General features: G+C 47.5%; 1 protein-coding gene and 1 long non-coding RNA gene across 5 annotated transcripts in view; both read left to right on the top strand.

The window, feature by feature from the left end:
* The window catches only part of SLC5A5 (solute carrier family 5 member 5), a 36116-nt gene extending 23225 nt beyond the window's left edge, over positions 1-12891 (top strand). For all 4 annotated transcript variants that reach the window (XM_083421577.1, XM_083421579.1, XM_083421578.1 and 1 more), the window contains 12 exons: positions 232-299; positions 2445-2599; positions 2718-2858; positions 4757-4886; positions 5363-5451; positions 6570-6682; positions 7091-7161; positions 9158-9244; positions 9595-9800; positions 10900-11003; positions 11416-11519; positions 12032-12891. In XM_083421577.1, coding sequence (XP_083277703.1) covers positions 232-299; positions 2445-2599; positions 2718-2858; positions 4757-4886; positions 5363-5451; positions 6570-6682; positions 7091-7161; positions 9158-9244; positions 9595-9800; positions 10900-11003; positions 11416-11519; positions 12032-12226 — 1463 coding nt within the window. In that variant the 3' untranslated portion in view covers positions 12227-12891. The remainder of the gene's footprint in view (positions 1-231; positions 300-2444; positions 2600-2717; positions 2859-4756; positions 4887-5362; positions 5452-6569; positions 6683-7090; positions 7162-9157; positions 9245-9594; positions 9801-10899; positions 11004-11415; positions 11520-12031) is intronic.
* LOC310668660 overlaps positions 1-15173 on the top strand; it is a 151027-nt gene that overhangs the window by 68488 nt on the left and 67366 nt on the right. The gene's annotated exons all lie outside the window — the stretch shown is intronic.

Genomic DNA, 15173 nt, shown 5'->3' with positions numbered 1-15173 from the left:
CCTTGGACACCGCAAAGAGCGGAAGGGCTCTCACATGGAAGGTGGAGCAAGCTTCGTAGAATGGCAGAGTTGGAAGGGGTCCCCGGGGGTCGTGCAGGGATCTCAGCTGACAGGGGGCCCACCAGCCTCTGCTTGAAAACTCCCCCTGAGCTCACAGTCCTTCCCTTTTGAGGAGCAACACTTTTTGCTGGCAGCTTCAAGACCAACCTTTCCTCTTGGTTATGTCTCTAGTGACTGGGCTGGATATCTGGGCCTCCCTGCTCTCCACGGGGATCATCTGCACCTTCTACACAACCATTGTGAGTACGACTGGGTGGGCTCATTGATTTATTTCCATTAATTAATTTCTTTTTTTAAAAAAATATTTTTATTGCTCAATTTCCAAATAACAAATTATCAAGCCATACAATCACCTACGTAATCCGCCCCCCATGGACGTCCCTCAGCTCCTCTCCCTGATTTTGCTGCACATATTTTCTCTGCATATTATAAAATTATATATATCCTTACATATCTGTCCTTCATGTTATCAACAATAAATTTGTGTATTCAAATTTGCCAAGGAGCCCAGTTCATTTTTTATTTTTATTTTTAAATAAGTTGTCTAAAGTTCCCATTCCTCCTTGAAGTCACAGTTGTCCTTGTCTCGCAATTTGTATGTCAATTTAGCCAACTCTGCATAGCTCATCAATTTCTCTTGCCACTGTTCCATTTTCGGGATTTCTTCATTCTTCCATCCTTGTGCTATCAATACTCTTGCCGCTGTTGTAACATACATAAATAAGTTCCTTATTTTCCTTGGCAGGTCTTGTCCTACAATCCCTAACAAAAATTGTTATGTACTGAGTTGAATAGGATCCAAACTGCAGCAGTCTGATTGGTCCTAGAACAATAGGATTCAGAATGCAGCAGTCTGATTGGTCCTAGAACAATGCAGCAGTATGATTGGTTGGCAGGAACCACCCAATCATGCTCCAGATAGAAGTGAATCCACAACCTGATTGGCTTACAGTAGAATTCCGGAATTAGCCAATCATGTGCAGCCCATTGTGTAAATAATGTATATAAAGCAGATACTTTGAGGGGACTTTCATTCATTCCTCCTCACCACTATGAGCTGAATAAAGAGCATGAAACCACTTTGCGACTCTGAGTATATTTCAAAAATGCTTCTGGTTTTTTTGCAAATGTCATTTTAAACATTTTCTTCAATTCATTATATATCATTTCCCAAATTTTTAAAATTTCCTTACAATTAATTAATTTCTATTTATGCACATTCAGTTTGTGCGCAGCCATACACACACATGCTGATCCCGGAAGTTACCTGGAAATGTCACCAGAAGGGGCGGAAGCAGGGGCGGGATGGGGATTTGCTTAGCTTTGCAAATGTGCTAGCAGTTTTATCGTTGCACCACCTGGAGGGTAAAAATGGACAACCCTGCTTTAAAATCAAAATACTAAAACTAATTACTATGACCTCTTCTTAAGGTAGGCTTGGAGAAAAAAAGGTTGTTTTTAGCAGGCGCCGAAAAGGGAGCAGGGAGAGCGCCTGCCTGGTGCCAAGAGGCAGGGAGTTCCATAGGTTAGGCACTGCCATCCTAAGTGATTGATGTGCTTGGGGGCTCCCTCTCCACCCGGGGGAGAGCCAAAGTCCTCCCTGACCCATTCCGTTAGATACCTGCTCTCCAAGTGGTTTGCAATAAATAAAATAATAATATAAAACGAGAAAACCACTCTTAAAAATAAGAAATCAGTATGACGCACTGTTCCTGGAAGAATGGAATATTTGAAATAATATTTTGGAATATTTGTAAAATATCACAATCAGATGACATTATGAGCAGGATTTGGAATATGAGCAGCAGCAGAGAACTGATAATATATGAAAAATGAGAATATGTCTTGGGTGAAATGCAGTATGTTGTTATTTGATATAATTTTGTTTTATCTACATGCAGGCGTTGGTAAAGGGACAGCTTGAAGGAGAAGGAATTTGCTTAAAAATGGGTGTTAATTTGAGATATATCTGTAAAATAAGCAGCATGTAAAAGGGTATGAACTGGAATATATCTGAGAGAGTGGGAAACCAGTTTTTGCAGAAACCTGTATGAAATTAATTTTAATTTGGTTTTGATGTGTTTTAAATTTGAAAATGAATAAAAATTAATTGGCAGGAAAAAATAGAATACATTCTGTAAATGGGATGGGATTAAGAATGGCATGGAGAGAAAGACCAGAAGTCAAAGTTGAAAGAGAAACGCATAACAAATTTGGAATGTAGAATTTATATGTAAAGGTGTTAGCATTTAATTAAATAATTGACAGAGAGAGACACCTTTAAAAGCATTTGAAAGAGGAAACCAGCCCCGACACGTTCATTTCTCTGTGCGTTCCGCAGCCAGGCGACTTGGGCGCCCCTAACTGTCCCCTCCGTCTTCCAGGGAGGAATGAAAGCCGTGATCTGGACGGACGTCTTCCAGGTGGCGGTGATGCTTTCGGGTTTTGTCGCCATCTTGATCCAGGGGACCATCCTGGTGGGGAGCCCCGCACAAGTCCTGGCCATCGCCTACAACAACTCCCGCATCAACTTCAACGAGTACGTCCTGGGTTGTGGGAACTATAGCGCTGTCGGCGCCATCTCTGGGGGGTCCAGAGGCAGTCTATCGTGATTCCTAGGTCCGTCTTCCCACATTCCTCCCTCTCTGTTTCCCCAGCTTTAACCTGGATCCCCGCAGCCGCTACACTTTTTGGACCTTCATCTTTGGCGGGACGATGGTCTGGCTTTCCATGTACGGGGTGAATCAGGCCCAGGTCCAGCGCTACGTGGCCTGCAAGACAGAGAGAGAGGCGAAATTGTGAGTTGGGTGGAAGGGGGAAACCTGAAGCGGGGGCTCATTTAAGCATCGCCCTTAGAGAAGGAATAACCTGGGGCATCTTTTCGCAGTGGAGCAACAGAGACTCCCAACCCAGAGGAGTCCATTTTTGTGTCTGGTTTTCCTAGAAGCTGCATCTGAGCAGCTTCCCAACTCCCCGTTTCAGAGGGAACAGAAAATAGAGAAAAGCTGACCCTATTTTCACCGAAGAAATGTTGGAGGGGCCAGAGGGAACTGAAGCCCCAAAGTGGTGGAGGCTGATAGACATCATAAGGAATATCAGTCAATCAGTTAGTCATAGACCAGCAGCTTAAAAAAGGCTAAGAATACAATAGTTGTCAGAACAAGCCGGATAAAAGCAGGGAGGCGAGTCGCCAACCAGCTAGAATTTTAGTTGTTACTAAAATGATTCGAAGAAGAGCCATGTGTCTGAAATACACATGCTTGCTGTCTTGATTTTTCATGATTTTCCTGCGGGTAATAGCAGATGCACAGAATTCTGCTACATTGTGTGTAATCAGAGGGTTTCAATCTGATAATAGGTATTTTAAATAGACTGCTTCAGATCTCCCTGAATTGGGGTAATGAGCTGTTTGCGGAGGTTGTAATTAAAAGGGCAATGGAATAATACATTGGCACTTCCCATGTCACAGGGAAATTACCACTTTTAAACAGGGATCTTATTATTTCTGCCTCTGAGGAATAGGGAAGGTAGAATTTTAAATCTGGTTAGCATAAAAGCTTTCCTATATTTAGGGATGGGTAAATTTGACACCCATTTTGGCATTGTAAATGCTCCCACATAGCCCTTAATAGGGAATAATCCGAGGTGACTTTTGCACTGGGGCGAACATAGACTCCCCCCCCCCCAAAAAAAAGGGCCCGCATTTTTGTCTCCTATTTCCTCGGAAGCGGCTGGCTGTTCCTCTGGCCGAGGCTTCTGAGATCCCCATGGCAGATTCCGGGGCACCTGCCAGGTAGTTGTGCTGCTCCATGTCCCTGAGTCTATAGACTCAAGCTGTATTCCTGGGGAGGCTCGATAACCTGGGGGCACCCTCTGGGCCACCCCACCCAGGTGCCCATCCCACAGCCCCACAAAGCTATCAGCAGCTGGCTGGGCTGTGCTGGGCTGATAAAAAGGTTGGCTGGGGACAGACTGGGAGATCCAGGGCCTTCCTGCATAGACCAGGCAAGGTTCCAGACCTCAGTGTTTCATTTAATCAGGGAATTTGTATCACAGCCTTTTCTCCAAGGAGCCCAAGGCAGCTTGCCTGGGTCTCCTCTTTTAACCCCCACCCCAATGACCCTGGGAGGTGGGCTAATGCCACAGGAGGGGAGAGAGGGCTCTTGTGTTCAAATCCTGCTTCCCTTCGGGGCACCTGGTTGGCTGCTGTGGAAACATGACACTGGACTAGAAGGGGCCATTGCCCTGATCCAGCAGAAGCCCCTTATTACAGAATCACAGAATTGTAGAGTTGGAAAGGACCCCGAGGGTCATCTAGACCAACCCCCTTCAATGCAGAAGTATGCAACTGGCCCACACGGGGATTGAACGCACGAACTGAGAAGATAGCTCAGTCAGCAGAGCATGGGACTCTTAATCTCAAGGTCGTGGGTTCAAGCCATGCATTGTGCAGAATATTCCTGCCTTGCAGGGGGTTGGACTAGATGACCCTCAGGGTCCCTTCCAACTTGACAAGTCTGTAATTCTACAATTCTACCTTGGCACCACACTCTGACCAACTGAGCCACCTTCTGGGCTCCGCATCCCTCTTCCAGACCTTTGTAAGCTCCTTAATTGCTTGATTTCCCCTATTCTCCCTGTCCTGGGTTCAAATTTTATTTTTGTCCTCTCTGCTTCCCCTCTTCTCTCTCCCCAGAGCTCTCCTTGTCAACCAGGTGGGCCTCTTCTTCATCGTCTCCAGCGCTGTGGGCTGCGGGATTGTCATGTTCACTCTCTACAAGGACTGCGACCCCCTTTTGGCCGGATACATCTCTGCACCTGACCAGGTACCTCTGCCTCGCGGGGGTGGGGCGGGGGCTCAGAGGGGGCTTGGAAAGCCAAAGCAAACTGCTTGCCGTAGGAAAGAACAAAGGGTCAAACAGGCAAACAAACACCCCCCAACAGAGAAGTTCTTGTGCTGCAGTCGTGCAAAAATGTTATGGGATGGCGGGAGGTAGAACACACATTGGAGAAATGAGAAAGAAAGCAGACGGGGTGGAAATTGCTGAGGTCTGCTTGTTTAATTTAAGAAACGTATTAGTTACCTTGCAGGGGGTGGGCATAGAATCATGGAACTCTTCCAACTTTATGATTCTATCATTTTCCCTGTTAACAATTCCTGCATTGCAGGGGGTGGACTGGATGACCCTTGGGGTCCCTTTTGACTCTACCATTCTTTGTGCATCTTGTGGCCAGCTTCAAATCATGGCCATCTCCCTGCCCTCCTGCTGCCCCTGAGACACTTTCTCTCCTTTTCTCTCAGTACATGCCTTATTTGGTCTTGGATATCTTTGAGAAATACCCCGGGGTGCCTGGACTTTTCCTGGCTTGTGCATACAGCGGGACTCTGAGGTGAGTGTGGGAGACCCCCTCTTTGCCCCACGCAGAATAAACCCCCCAAAGAAATTACATTTCCTGCAAAGGAGACACAAAAGCTTTGATTCCTGAGTATAGCTAAAGCTATCTAATATTAGAAGCTCTAGGAAAGTCAACAAAAATTATTTTATTGCATCTGCTTCTGGGGTGGAGCATGGTGTCCCCAAAGTCCCCAGCTCCACCTGGAGGGAGATTGTGGTTTCTCAGGGAGCGTTTCCATTTCAGTTTTCAGCACTCTGGTTCAGTGCAGGATGCTGACCTGAAATTCAACAGCCAGCCTGGTTAGTTTTTGTACACAAATGGCAGGGGCCTCACCAGAAATACACGCCTCACTTTCTTCTAGAACGGGACGGGTGTTGGTTTATGCAGATTAAAACGCTGCAGGTGAGATGCAAAAAGCGAGGAACATATAAAAATAACCATGAATTTAATAGAATTAAAACAATATTTCTACATTGCAGGGGGTTGGACTAGATGATCACTGGGGTCCCTTCCAACACTACAGATTCTAATATGAAAAAGATCTATTAAAAGACACATAATAAAAACAACACAGCACTCTTAAAAACCGTTTCCTTTTTTTAAAAAAGACCCATCGAAACAGAACAGGATTCACTTGCCAGCAGAAGGTCAGCAAGGAGGGAGCCAGCCAAGCTTCTCTAGGCAGGGAGTTCCCAAGTTGTCTGGGAGGAGCCACCACCAAAAAGCTCCTCTCCCGCCATATGGGAAGATATAGACCTTCAGCTAGCCTTCAGGATCAGGCCAAAGGATCATCTAGGTCTGCATTTCGTCCCTGGAGGGGCCAAATTACCCCAAAGAACCTAGGGATCTAGATAGACTGCCTCTGGACCTGGAGGTTCCACAAGAGTCGATGGCACCCACCTGAGAGGTGCTGGAACTGCACTCTGGCATTCTCTGGCTGGGAAGAAAAGCATGGCATGAGCTGAACAGCCGTCTCTTGGGATTGCTTCCCCGGTGCATTTGATGATAGACTGCTCTTGAAGCTGGAGGCTCCTTCCTAGCTAATTCAGGCTGTTGGTGGCTTTGTCCTCCGTGCCATTGTAGCAGCTGCCCCGTCTTCCCTCCCTCTGCAGCACGGCTTCCACCAGCATCAACGCCATGGCCGCCGTCACCGTGGAGGACCTGATCAAGCCGAACTTGCCCAGCCTCTCCCCACGGAAGCTGACCCTCATCTCCAAAGGGCTCTGTGAGTGAAGGTGGCCGGGGGATCCTCCAAAGCGTGGGGAGGCTGGGCTGGGCATCCCAGGAGACCCCTTGGGAACAAGCATAGTTCCGTCAGGAGATTCTTAATTTCGGGGTTGTGGGTTCGTGCCCCACATTGCGTAAAAAGATTCCTGCATTGCAGGGGGTGGGACTAGATGGCCCTCGGGTCCCTTCCAGCTCAATGATTCTATCATCCTAAGCCAATTGTTTTCAACAGATCTACTCCTGAGGATTTGTTCATTTCGTAAAATTTATACACTGCTTGATTGTAAACAAACAAACAAGCAGTCTCCAGCAAGGCCAAAACACTAAAATGGCCAATGAGAAAAATTAGCAATAATAATAATAATAATAATAATGGAAATTGTGCTTTTATTCTTAACATTTCCAGCACTGATTTATGGGACGTCGTGCATCACCGTCGCAGCACTGTCTTCGTTACTGGGAGGTGGGGTGTTGCAGGTAATACTAATTTTATTATTATTATTTTGTTATTTTTACTATTTATGCACTGCCCATCTGGCAGGGTAACTGTCTCCGCTTATGACCCTTCCCTCAATTTCTTCTCTTTTTTCCGCAAGGATTTGGCTCATGTGTTTTTTCCTGAAAGCACCATCTGCATTCAAGATAGCAACAGGGTATTTTGCAGGCAACGCTTCTCCACTATTTTCTTCAGGGAGCCAAACTATTTAAGAACCCAAGAAGAGGCTGCTGGATCAGGCCAAAGGGTCCCCCCCCCCCCCAGTTCAGCACCCTGCACTCACAGCGGCCAAATGTCCTTAGGAATCTGGGAATTGAGATAGACTGCCCCTGGACCAGGAGGTTCCATAAGAAGATGATAAGAGTTTGGCTGACTGGATGAGGCCAAAGGGGGCCCATCTAGTCCAGCCTCCTGTTCTCACAAGGGACATCCACAAGCAGGATCTGAGCACAGCTGCTGTTTCCCCATCATCTAGTATTCAGAGGTAGACTGCTCTTGGGCACGGAGGTTCTGCTGTCACAGTAGTCCTCCTTAAGAAGAGCTTGGCTGCTGGATCAGGCCCATCTCATCCTGCACCTGTTCTCACAGGTGCCCCCAAAGGAAACCCAGAAGGAGGTCCTTTTATGATTCCTGTTGCAGGGAGTTCCCCTAACCCTTCTTTTTATCTGTAGCTGTAGAGTCTAGGAACCACTGATAGCCTCCTCCTCCTCCATGAATTTGCCCCGCCTCTTTCGAAGTCCTCCAAGTCATTGGCCTCTTGTGGCAGGGAGTTCCGTAGGTTAACTACAAGGTCCAGCTTAACTACGCTGCTTGGTGTAGTAGGTCCTCAACAAGCTTGAGAGGGTGGGCTGCGAGGCTTTTAAAAGGACAAATCCAGCCCTTTGCATCAGGCCCTGGGAATGTACTGAGGACCAATGCAGGCTGATACGCGTTCTTGCCAACAGTCTCCAAGGGGCAGCCCCATATGTGGTGCATTGCAGTAGTCCAGCCTGGGAGCCACCGAGGCACGGAAGCTGGCAGCCAGGCCTCTGCCTTCCAGTCATGTGTGTCGGTGGCTGGTTTTATGACGTAGGGAGTTGATTCCCACGCTCGGCCCAGTATTGTCTCATCTTGTTTCAACAAGGAGGCCACTCCACCCGCCTTTGTAGCAACCAGGAAAAGTTTGCATTCACAGATGTGCGCACACACGGCTTATCGGTTTCTGCATTGTATCTCATATGTTAACAACTCGAGCTGCATAGTGGCATATCTGGGAGCTGATTGGCACTTTCAGATTGCAGCTGCTACTCGTGTCTTAGAGGTTTGCACAGTTGTGCGTGGCGGGGAGACAGTGGACAGAGAAAAGTGTTCCTCCTTCTCTCGTGACACGAGACTCTTGGACAGCCAGCAGAGGATTCAAGACAGATAAGAGAAAGTCATTCTTCACAGAGTTAATCTGCGGAACTCCCTCCCACAGGCCACCAACTTTAAAACCTTTGACTTTAAAATTTGACCAGAGGCGGTTTTAGGGCAGTGTGACAGCTTGCCCTGCGCTGGGCGCCTGGTAAGCAGTTGCCCAGCTTTGGGAAGGAGGTGTGAGGCCTCCAACAGAATCATAGAATGGTAGAGTTGGAAGGGACCCCGAGGGTCATCCAGCCGAACCCTCTGCAATGCAGGAATCCCAGCTAAAGCATCCAGGACATCCTTGTGACTTGAAGCCATGGGTTCGAGTCCTACCCTCCAGAGCAGGAGAAAACAAGCTTGCTCCCTCTTCCATGTCATTGAAATATTGGAAGATGGTTCTCCTCTCTCCTCTCAGTCTCCTCTTTTCCAGGCAGAACATCCCCAGCTCCTTCAACCGTTCCTCATAATGCTTGGCTTCCAGACCCTTCACCATCTTGGTCGCTCTCCTCTGCTGCACACCTTCCAGCTTGACAACCTCGTAACAACAACATGCTTACCCTTGCCTTCTCTGCCCCGCTTTGTGTTTCTGCACAGGGTTCGTTCACCGTCATGGGCGTCATCAGTGGGCCCCTTCTGGGAGCCTTCATCCTGGGGATGTTTATCCCAGCTTGCAACACCGTGGTAAGTCCCAAAGAGGACCCAAGAGGATGCTTTTGGGTGCCTTCACCCCTCATAAAAGGGTGTTGGGAGAAAGGTGCTGTGCCATGGAGGGGCCTTGCAACAAAGCAGTAGGATTGGAACGAAAGAACACAAAAATACCCCTAACAATGCAGGACTCTAGATAGACTGCCCCTGGACTTGGAGGTTCCATAAGGACATCAAAGGGTGCCCATGTATCCCAGCATCCTCTTCTCACAGTGGCCAACTGGATGCCTGTGGGGAATCTCCCTTCCTATGCAAAAATTTCTGGGTGGGGGGTGGGACTTTCAGCTCAGCAGCAGCATAAAACCCAACCTCTCCTTCCTTCCCAGGGGGTGTTGGCTGGGCTTCTTGTGGGATTTGCCCTCTCTTTCTGGGTGGCTGTGGGGGGCACCCTCTACCCACCCAGCGCCGCCACCATGGGGGTGCTCCCATCCTACGGAGACTTGTGCCTGCTCTACAACGCCTCTGAGGGAGCCAACGCCACCATCATGCTCGGCCCACTGCCACCCCGGAACATCACGGAAGTCGCAGACAGGTGAGATGGTTGTTGATCTCTGGTGCAAATTCAAATAAGTGGCCGGGGCAGCCCAGCCAGATGAGCGGGTATAAGTAATAAGATTATTATAACACTAAAGGAAAACACAACAAAACAACATTTCTTTGCCCAGAGTAGAATTCAGGAGGATTCAGTAGAATTCAGTAATGGGGCAACACCATTTATGGCCTGTAAGAACTAAGGACATTCTACAGTGCGCCTCAATGCGCTTTGGTGCTGTTCAATGTGCTTACAAGCCCAGGAACAAGGTACTGCTGAAGGTTCATAACAAGCATAAGAAGATCTTGCTGGATCAGGTCAAAGGGAGCAGATTTGGTCCTCAGTGGCCAACCCCCCCCCCCCCAATAACCTGCAAATTGTCTGCCTGCGGAGCTGGAGGTTCCATGAGAAGAATCTGCCTGCTGGACCAGGCCAAAGGGGGCCACTGACCCCACCATCCTCTTCTCACAGGGGCCAACCAGGTGACCCTAAAGGGACAAGCAGGGACAATGTCAGGTTCTGCACAAGGCAGGAAGAGCCAGATGCACACCTGGCTCACTTGCAGGACATGTGAAAAGGATCGAGGGATCTTGGTGGAATCTTGGAGTTGGAAGGGACCCCAAAGGTCATCCAGTCCAACCCCCTGCAATGCAGAAATCTTAGTTAAAGCATCCATGAGGCATGGCCCCCCAGCCTCTGCTTAAAAACCTCCAAGGAGGTTTTTGGGTCACTGTCCTCTCCCCCCAGAAGTCCCTTCCCATTGAACAGCTCTCACTGTCAGAAAGTTTCTCCTGAATCTCCTTTCTTCTAACTTGAAGCCATGGGTTCGAGTCCTACCCTCCAGAGCAGGAAAAAGCAAGCTTGCTCCATCTTCCCTGTGACAGCCCTTAAGATGGCTCTCCTGTCTGCTCTCAGTCTCCTCTTTTCCAGGCTAAACAGATGCAGCTCCTTCAACCGTTCCTCATCAGGCTTGGTTTCCAGACCCTTGATCATCCTGGTCACCCTCCTCTGTACTCCTCCCAGATTGCCAACACCTTCTAGGAGCCAGAACTCAATTATTCCCTTGCCTGCGGATCTCACCATCTCACTTCCTTTGCAGGTCGGCCATTGCGGATGACTTCTACGCCATTTCCTACCTCTACTACGGTGCCTTGGGAACGCTCACCACAGTTGTAATCGGGGTTCTAGCCAGCTGCCTAACCGGTAAATTGGTGGGGTGGAGCCATTAGCTACCTATTAATTTGCTTCATTTGTTTTTTTTAAATAAGTTGATTCCATTTTTAAATAATATTTTTTATTATATTTCCAATTTTAACCAATCCTTTTAAAATGCAACCAGAACAAATCTCTCATATCTGTTGACACATTCCATGGTGTTCTTTTATTCCCTTACAAAGCTTCTATATTACTGATATTTTATCCATTCTGTACATCAATTCCAAATTTTTAAATGACAAATTCTCATCTGCGTACATTTTGACATAACTATAATGGTCCCTCCCCCCTAATATTCTACAAAAGAATACCATTTTAGAAGTTGATTTCAATACTTCATGTTTCATTGCCTGAAAGTGTGCAAATTCTCTCTCCCTCGTGGTTCTGGGTTTTCCTGCAGGGCCTGCGAAAAGGAGCTCAAAGAAGCCAGGCGTGCTCTGGTGGGACGTCATGAAGCAGACCGCCATGGTCTCCCCAGAGGGCCTGAAGAAACCGTTCACCAAGGTAGGACAGTGGAGAAACTGGGCACTCTGATAATGGTGGGCAGTGGGCAGTGCGTCGGAGCTGCCATCACTCAGCGCAGAGAACAGGGACCACCTGAACCCTCATATTCCAGCTTGATCATCACCCTCACCTGCAGCTGCAGGAGCATCGCTGGCTGTTCCCCAGTTTGGAGAGGCTCATTTGACAGCAGCCTTTAGTGTCATTGTTCCAGTCCTGTGGAGCTCTCTGCCACTAGAGCAGCATTACCTGAATTTGGGTCTTCAGCTGTTTTTGGACCATAGTTCCCACCAACCCTGCCCACTGGTCCTGCTAGCTAGGGATGCCTATTGATCAATTCCTGCTCATATACCCTTACAAGAAAAACAGAAACAAAACAAACAAGGTTACTCTGCCCCTTGCCTTTCCGCCTTAAATCATTATTTGTGTTTTCTTTATCATTTCTTTCTTTTCATCTTGCTTGGGTGTAAATCCTTTCTCAATGGCTTCCTTCCATTTCTCAACCGTCCGCACAGGATGCAGGGAACTCTCCCAATCTGCAGAAGAAAGCCTTTGGCTCAACGTCTCTGGTGCCCAGCTTCCCGGCCGAGGAGAAGACCCTGGTGGCCAAGGAGGCGAAGGCATCATCAGAGCCCTCTGAGGAGGACCTCTGCGTCTGCAACGCTTTTGAGAGCAGCTATTTCCACCTGCTCAGAGAGACCAACGTGTAAAGGGTTGGGCACCTGGAGGCCAGAAGCCTCCTGGACCAGCTTTACTTGGGAAAAGACCCCATTTTGGGAGGGATGGACCTCATTCCACAAAGAGATATTTGTAGATCTCTGGCCAGGCCAAGCTGCAACCTCTGGAGAAATTTGGGCAGGGCATTCCTGTCCTGTTATCAAAATCTGGCCAAGTTGTGCCAACAACACGGGGCGACGTGGACCCTTGGAGGCTTCTGTTTGTCCTTTTAGAGGACACGCCTCCCCAAGTGGGTCCTGTCACGAGGGGCTTCTTCATCAGTTCATTTATTAGTATCAAACAGAAGCACAGGAGATCCATCAAGGCTTGAGCTGCTGCCCAGGGGCCTGCTCCTCTCCCCAGAAGCTCGCTTTCTCCATATCAGACCCGTCCTGCTGTCTACGGTGGCTGCCAAGGGACTCTTCTGTCGATGTCTAGTTTTCTGCTCTCTGACATGGAGGAAACACCTGGTTTTAGGGGAAGGAGGGGGATCTATCAGGCTCTCAAGGGACATTGTATCAACTGGCTCTGGTACTCTCTATCACATCTGGCTCCTGTCTCTGTTCAGGGCTGGTGCATCTGCTAGCTCACCCCTGTTCCTTGCCCTCCAATATTTCCCAGTTCTCCTCCTCCTCCTCCTGTTTCCCACCACCCCCTTCCTGGGCGCCTCTTAGGGTGGGCGTCTCCACTCCTCCTCCTCATTTAGCCTGATATCCATTCTCCATTTTCATCTGGAAATGGAGGAGTTTGAGATTGGCAAAGATGAGAAAAAGCAGATGTTGCAAACTGGAATAATAATAATAATAGTAATAGTTTTATTATTTTACCCCGCCCTTCTGACCTGGTTGCCCCAGCCACTCTGGGCAGCTGATGTATATTTTGCTCTAGGAGGCTTCATTTGGTCAGAATTGAGGCAGCACTTCCAGCGTTAACACTAAATACATCTCTTCTAGTTAAGGAACCACCATCGCTGCTAGAAGGCTGTGGAAATTTGTGTCCTGGGCTTTTTAGACTCGTCTGCCCACATACTACCAGAAACTAAAGGGGTGCCCTGGTTGCCAGGTGCGAAATATCTTGGCATTCTTTCCAGCTCACCTGCCCCCACCATCCTTGCCACTTCTCAGGGCCTCCTGCGTCGTTTCCTTTTGGACCTTGATCCTCCTCCTGCTTGCCTCCACCTGTCATGGAAAAGCCACTCTGTGCATGCTCAGAGGGCCAGAGCTTAGGCTGGAGGATGGGAATAGAGTCCAGCTGGGTCCCTGCTGTGCCCTCTCCTCCATATTCCGTCCCATGTTGGCTGTCCTCCTGTCGGAAGTGTGTAGACAGGAGTATTGACAGCTCCTCCTGGCCTCTTCTCCACCCCCCCGCCTGATATTTGCCATGTAAATAAGATGCACCAGGATGGAGATGTGGGACCTTCAAGCTGCACAGGGGTTACAGGGTTGAATGGGTGGGCTTAGCCAGAGGGTGTATGTTCCTATCTTTGCATATAAAGATATATATTCAGTCTGCTCTGGCTTCCAATGATCAAAGGACTCTGGTGTGCCATTTGAGGGGAAACGCTCGGCATGAAATAAAGAGAATGTTGTACAAAAGCCAATGCTAATTCTGTGTTTGGAATGACAAATTCAGAAGGGAACGGATGCATATCCCTGTGGCCAGAATGAGGACGTTGTGCAAAGCTGAGCAGGGTGGCTACAGGACCTGCTTAGCTTAATTGCTGTTGCTCATTTATTTGTGTAGCCAAAGGTATTACAAAGCCAGATGCATAAGAACAAAAAAACGCTGCACAGATTTTTTTTAAATTGTTTTTATTAAAGATTTTCTGGGGTTGCAAAAGTACATACATCGTCTCTGTTTTCAAATCACGAAGCCCTTTCTACAGATATGTGAGGCTTTTACAAGCCCTCTACTCTCAGCAGCCAGGAGCATCATGGCAGAACACTAGAGTGATAACTTTTTGACTTTCTTTTTTTCTTCAAAAACAAAAACGATTTCCAGTATCATAAAGGGATGAACTTTTGCTTAGAAACACTGAAAAATGGACTAATTCTTCTCAGTTGTGAAAAATCGTCACCCCAAAATGAAAAATTGGAATCACTGTATATATAACCTTACTACTCATTAGTATGAACACTTTTAAAAACTTAAGGAACTGTTTGGAACTTTTACAGCTGTCTGAAACTACCTAAAACTGTCTTGGAGAAGCCCGGGAAGTGGGAGCCATCCAGATCCCATCTGTGCGCACAACATGCGCCCAAACTGATGTGGGAAATTTATGGTGCTTGAAACAGAAACCAAGGCCTTGACTTATTCTAAGCAATAAGAGGGGATGTACAATGTATAACACTTTGCGGAAGTATTAGAAAATTTGCAAATTCAATTTCCCCCTGTATTATACAAAAAATACATTATACAGTTACATATACGAAAAATGATTTATGGATTTTGGGGTGACCTTTTTTCAAAAGATTTGGAAATGATAGTTCATTCCTTTGTTTTTAGGCAATAGTTTATCTAACTAAGCTTCAGGAACAGCAGGTTGTAAAAAAGTTATAAGCCTACTGGAAACTAGAGGGATCTGTCTGGAATGAACATGGCCCACTGGTACCAAACTGTATGGATAACAGCTGTACTACAAAAACTAACCAACAGACTGAAACTGACAGGGGGACAAATAACAGGACGCCTTCACCCTGGGGTGGCTCCTCTTTCATACACACACAGCCCAACAAGATAATAACAAGAACCCACTGACAGCATCCGAATCGATAGGGCTAAGTTGAGCCAAAACACACATGCAAATAATACACTGCACAGTTATAATCATTTTTGGTACCCAGCATTCCATCAGGTAGAAATGTGCTCCCCTGAACTTTTTAACTTACTGCTCCTGCAAGCTGTCCTTAAAAGGGCCGCTCTAGAGGCAACTCAAGCCCC

This window comes from Podarcis tiliguerta (assembly GCF_965153285.1).
Source record: "Podarcis tiliguerta genome assembly, chromosome: 18".
Taxonomy (NCBI): domain Eukaryota; kingdom Metazoa; phylum Chordata; class Lepidosauria; order Squamata; family Lacertidae; genus Podarcis; species Podarcis tiliguerta.
Note: the sequence above shows the minus strand (reverse complement) of the source record. Positions and strands in the feature narration are given on the sequence as shown.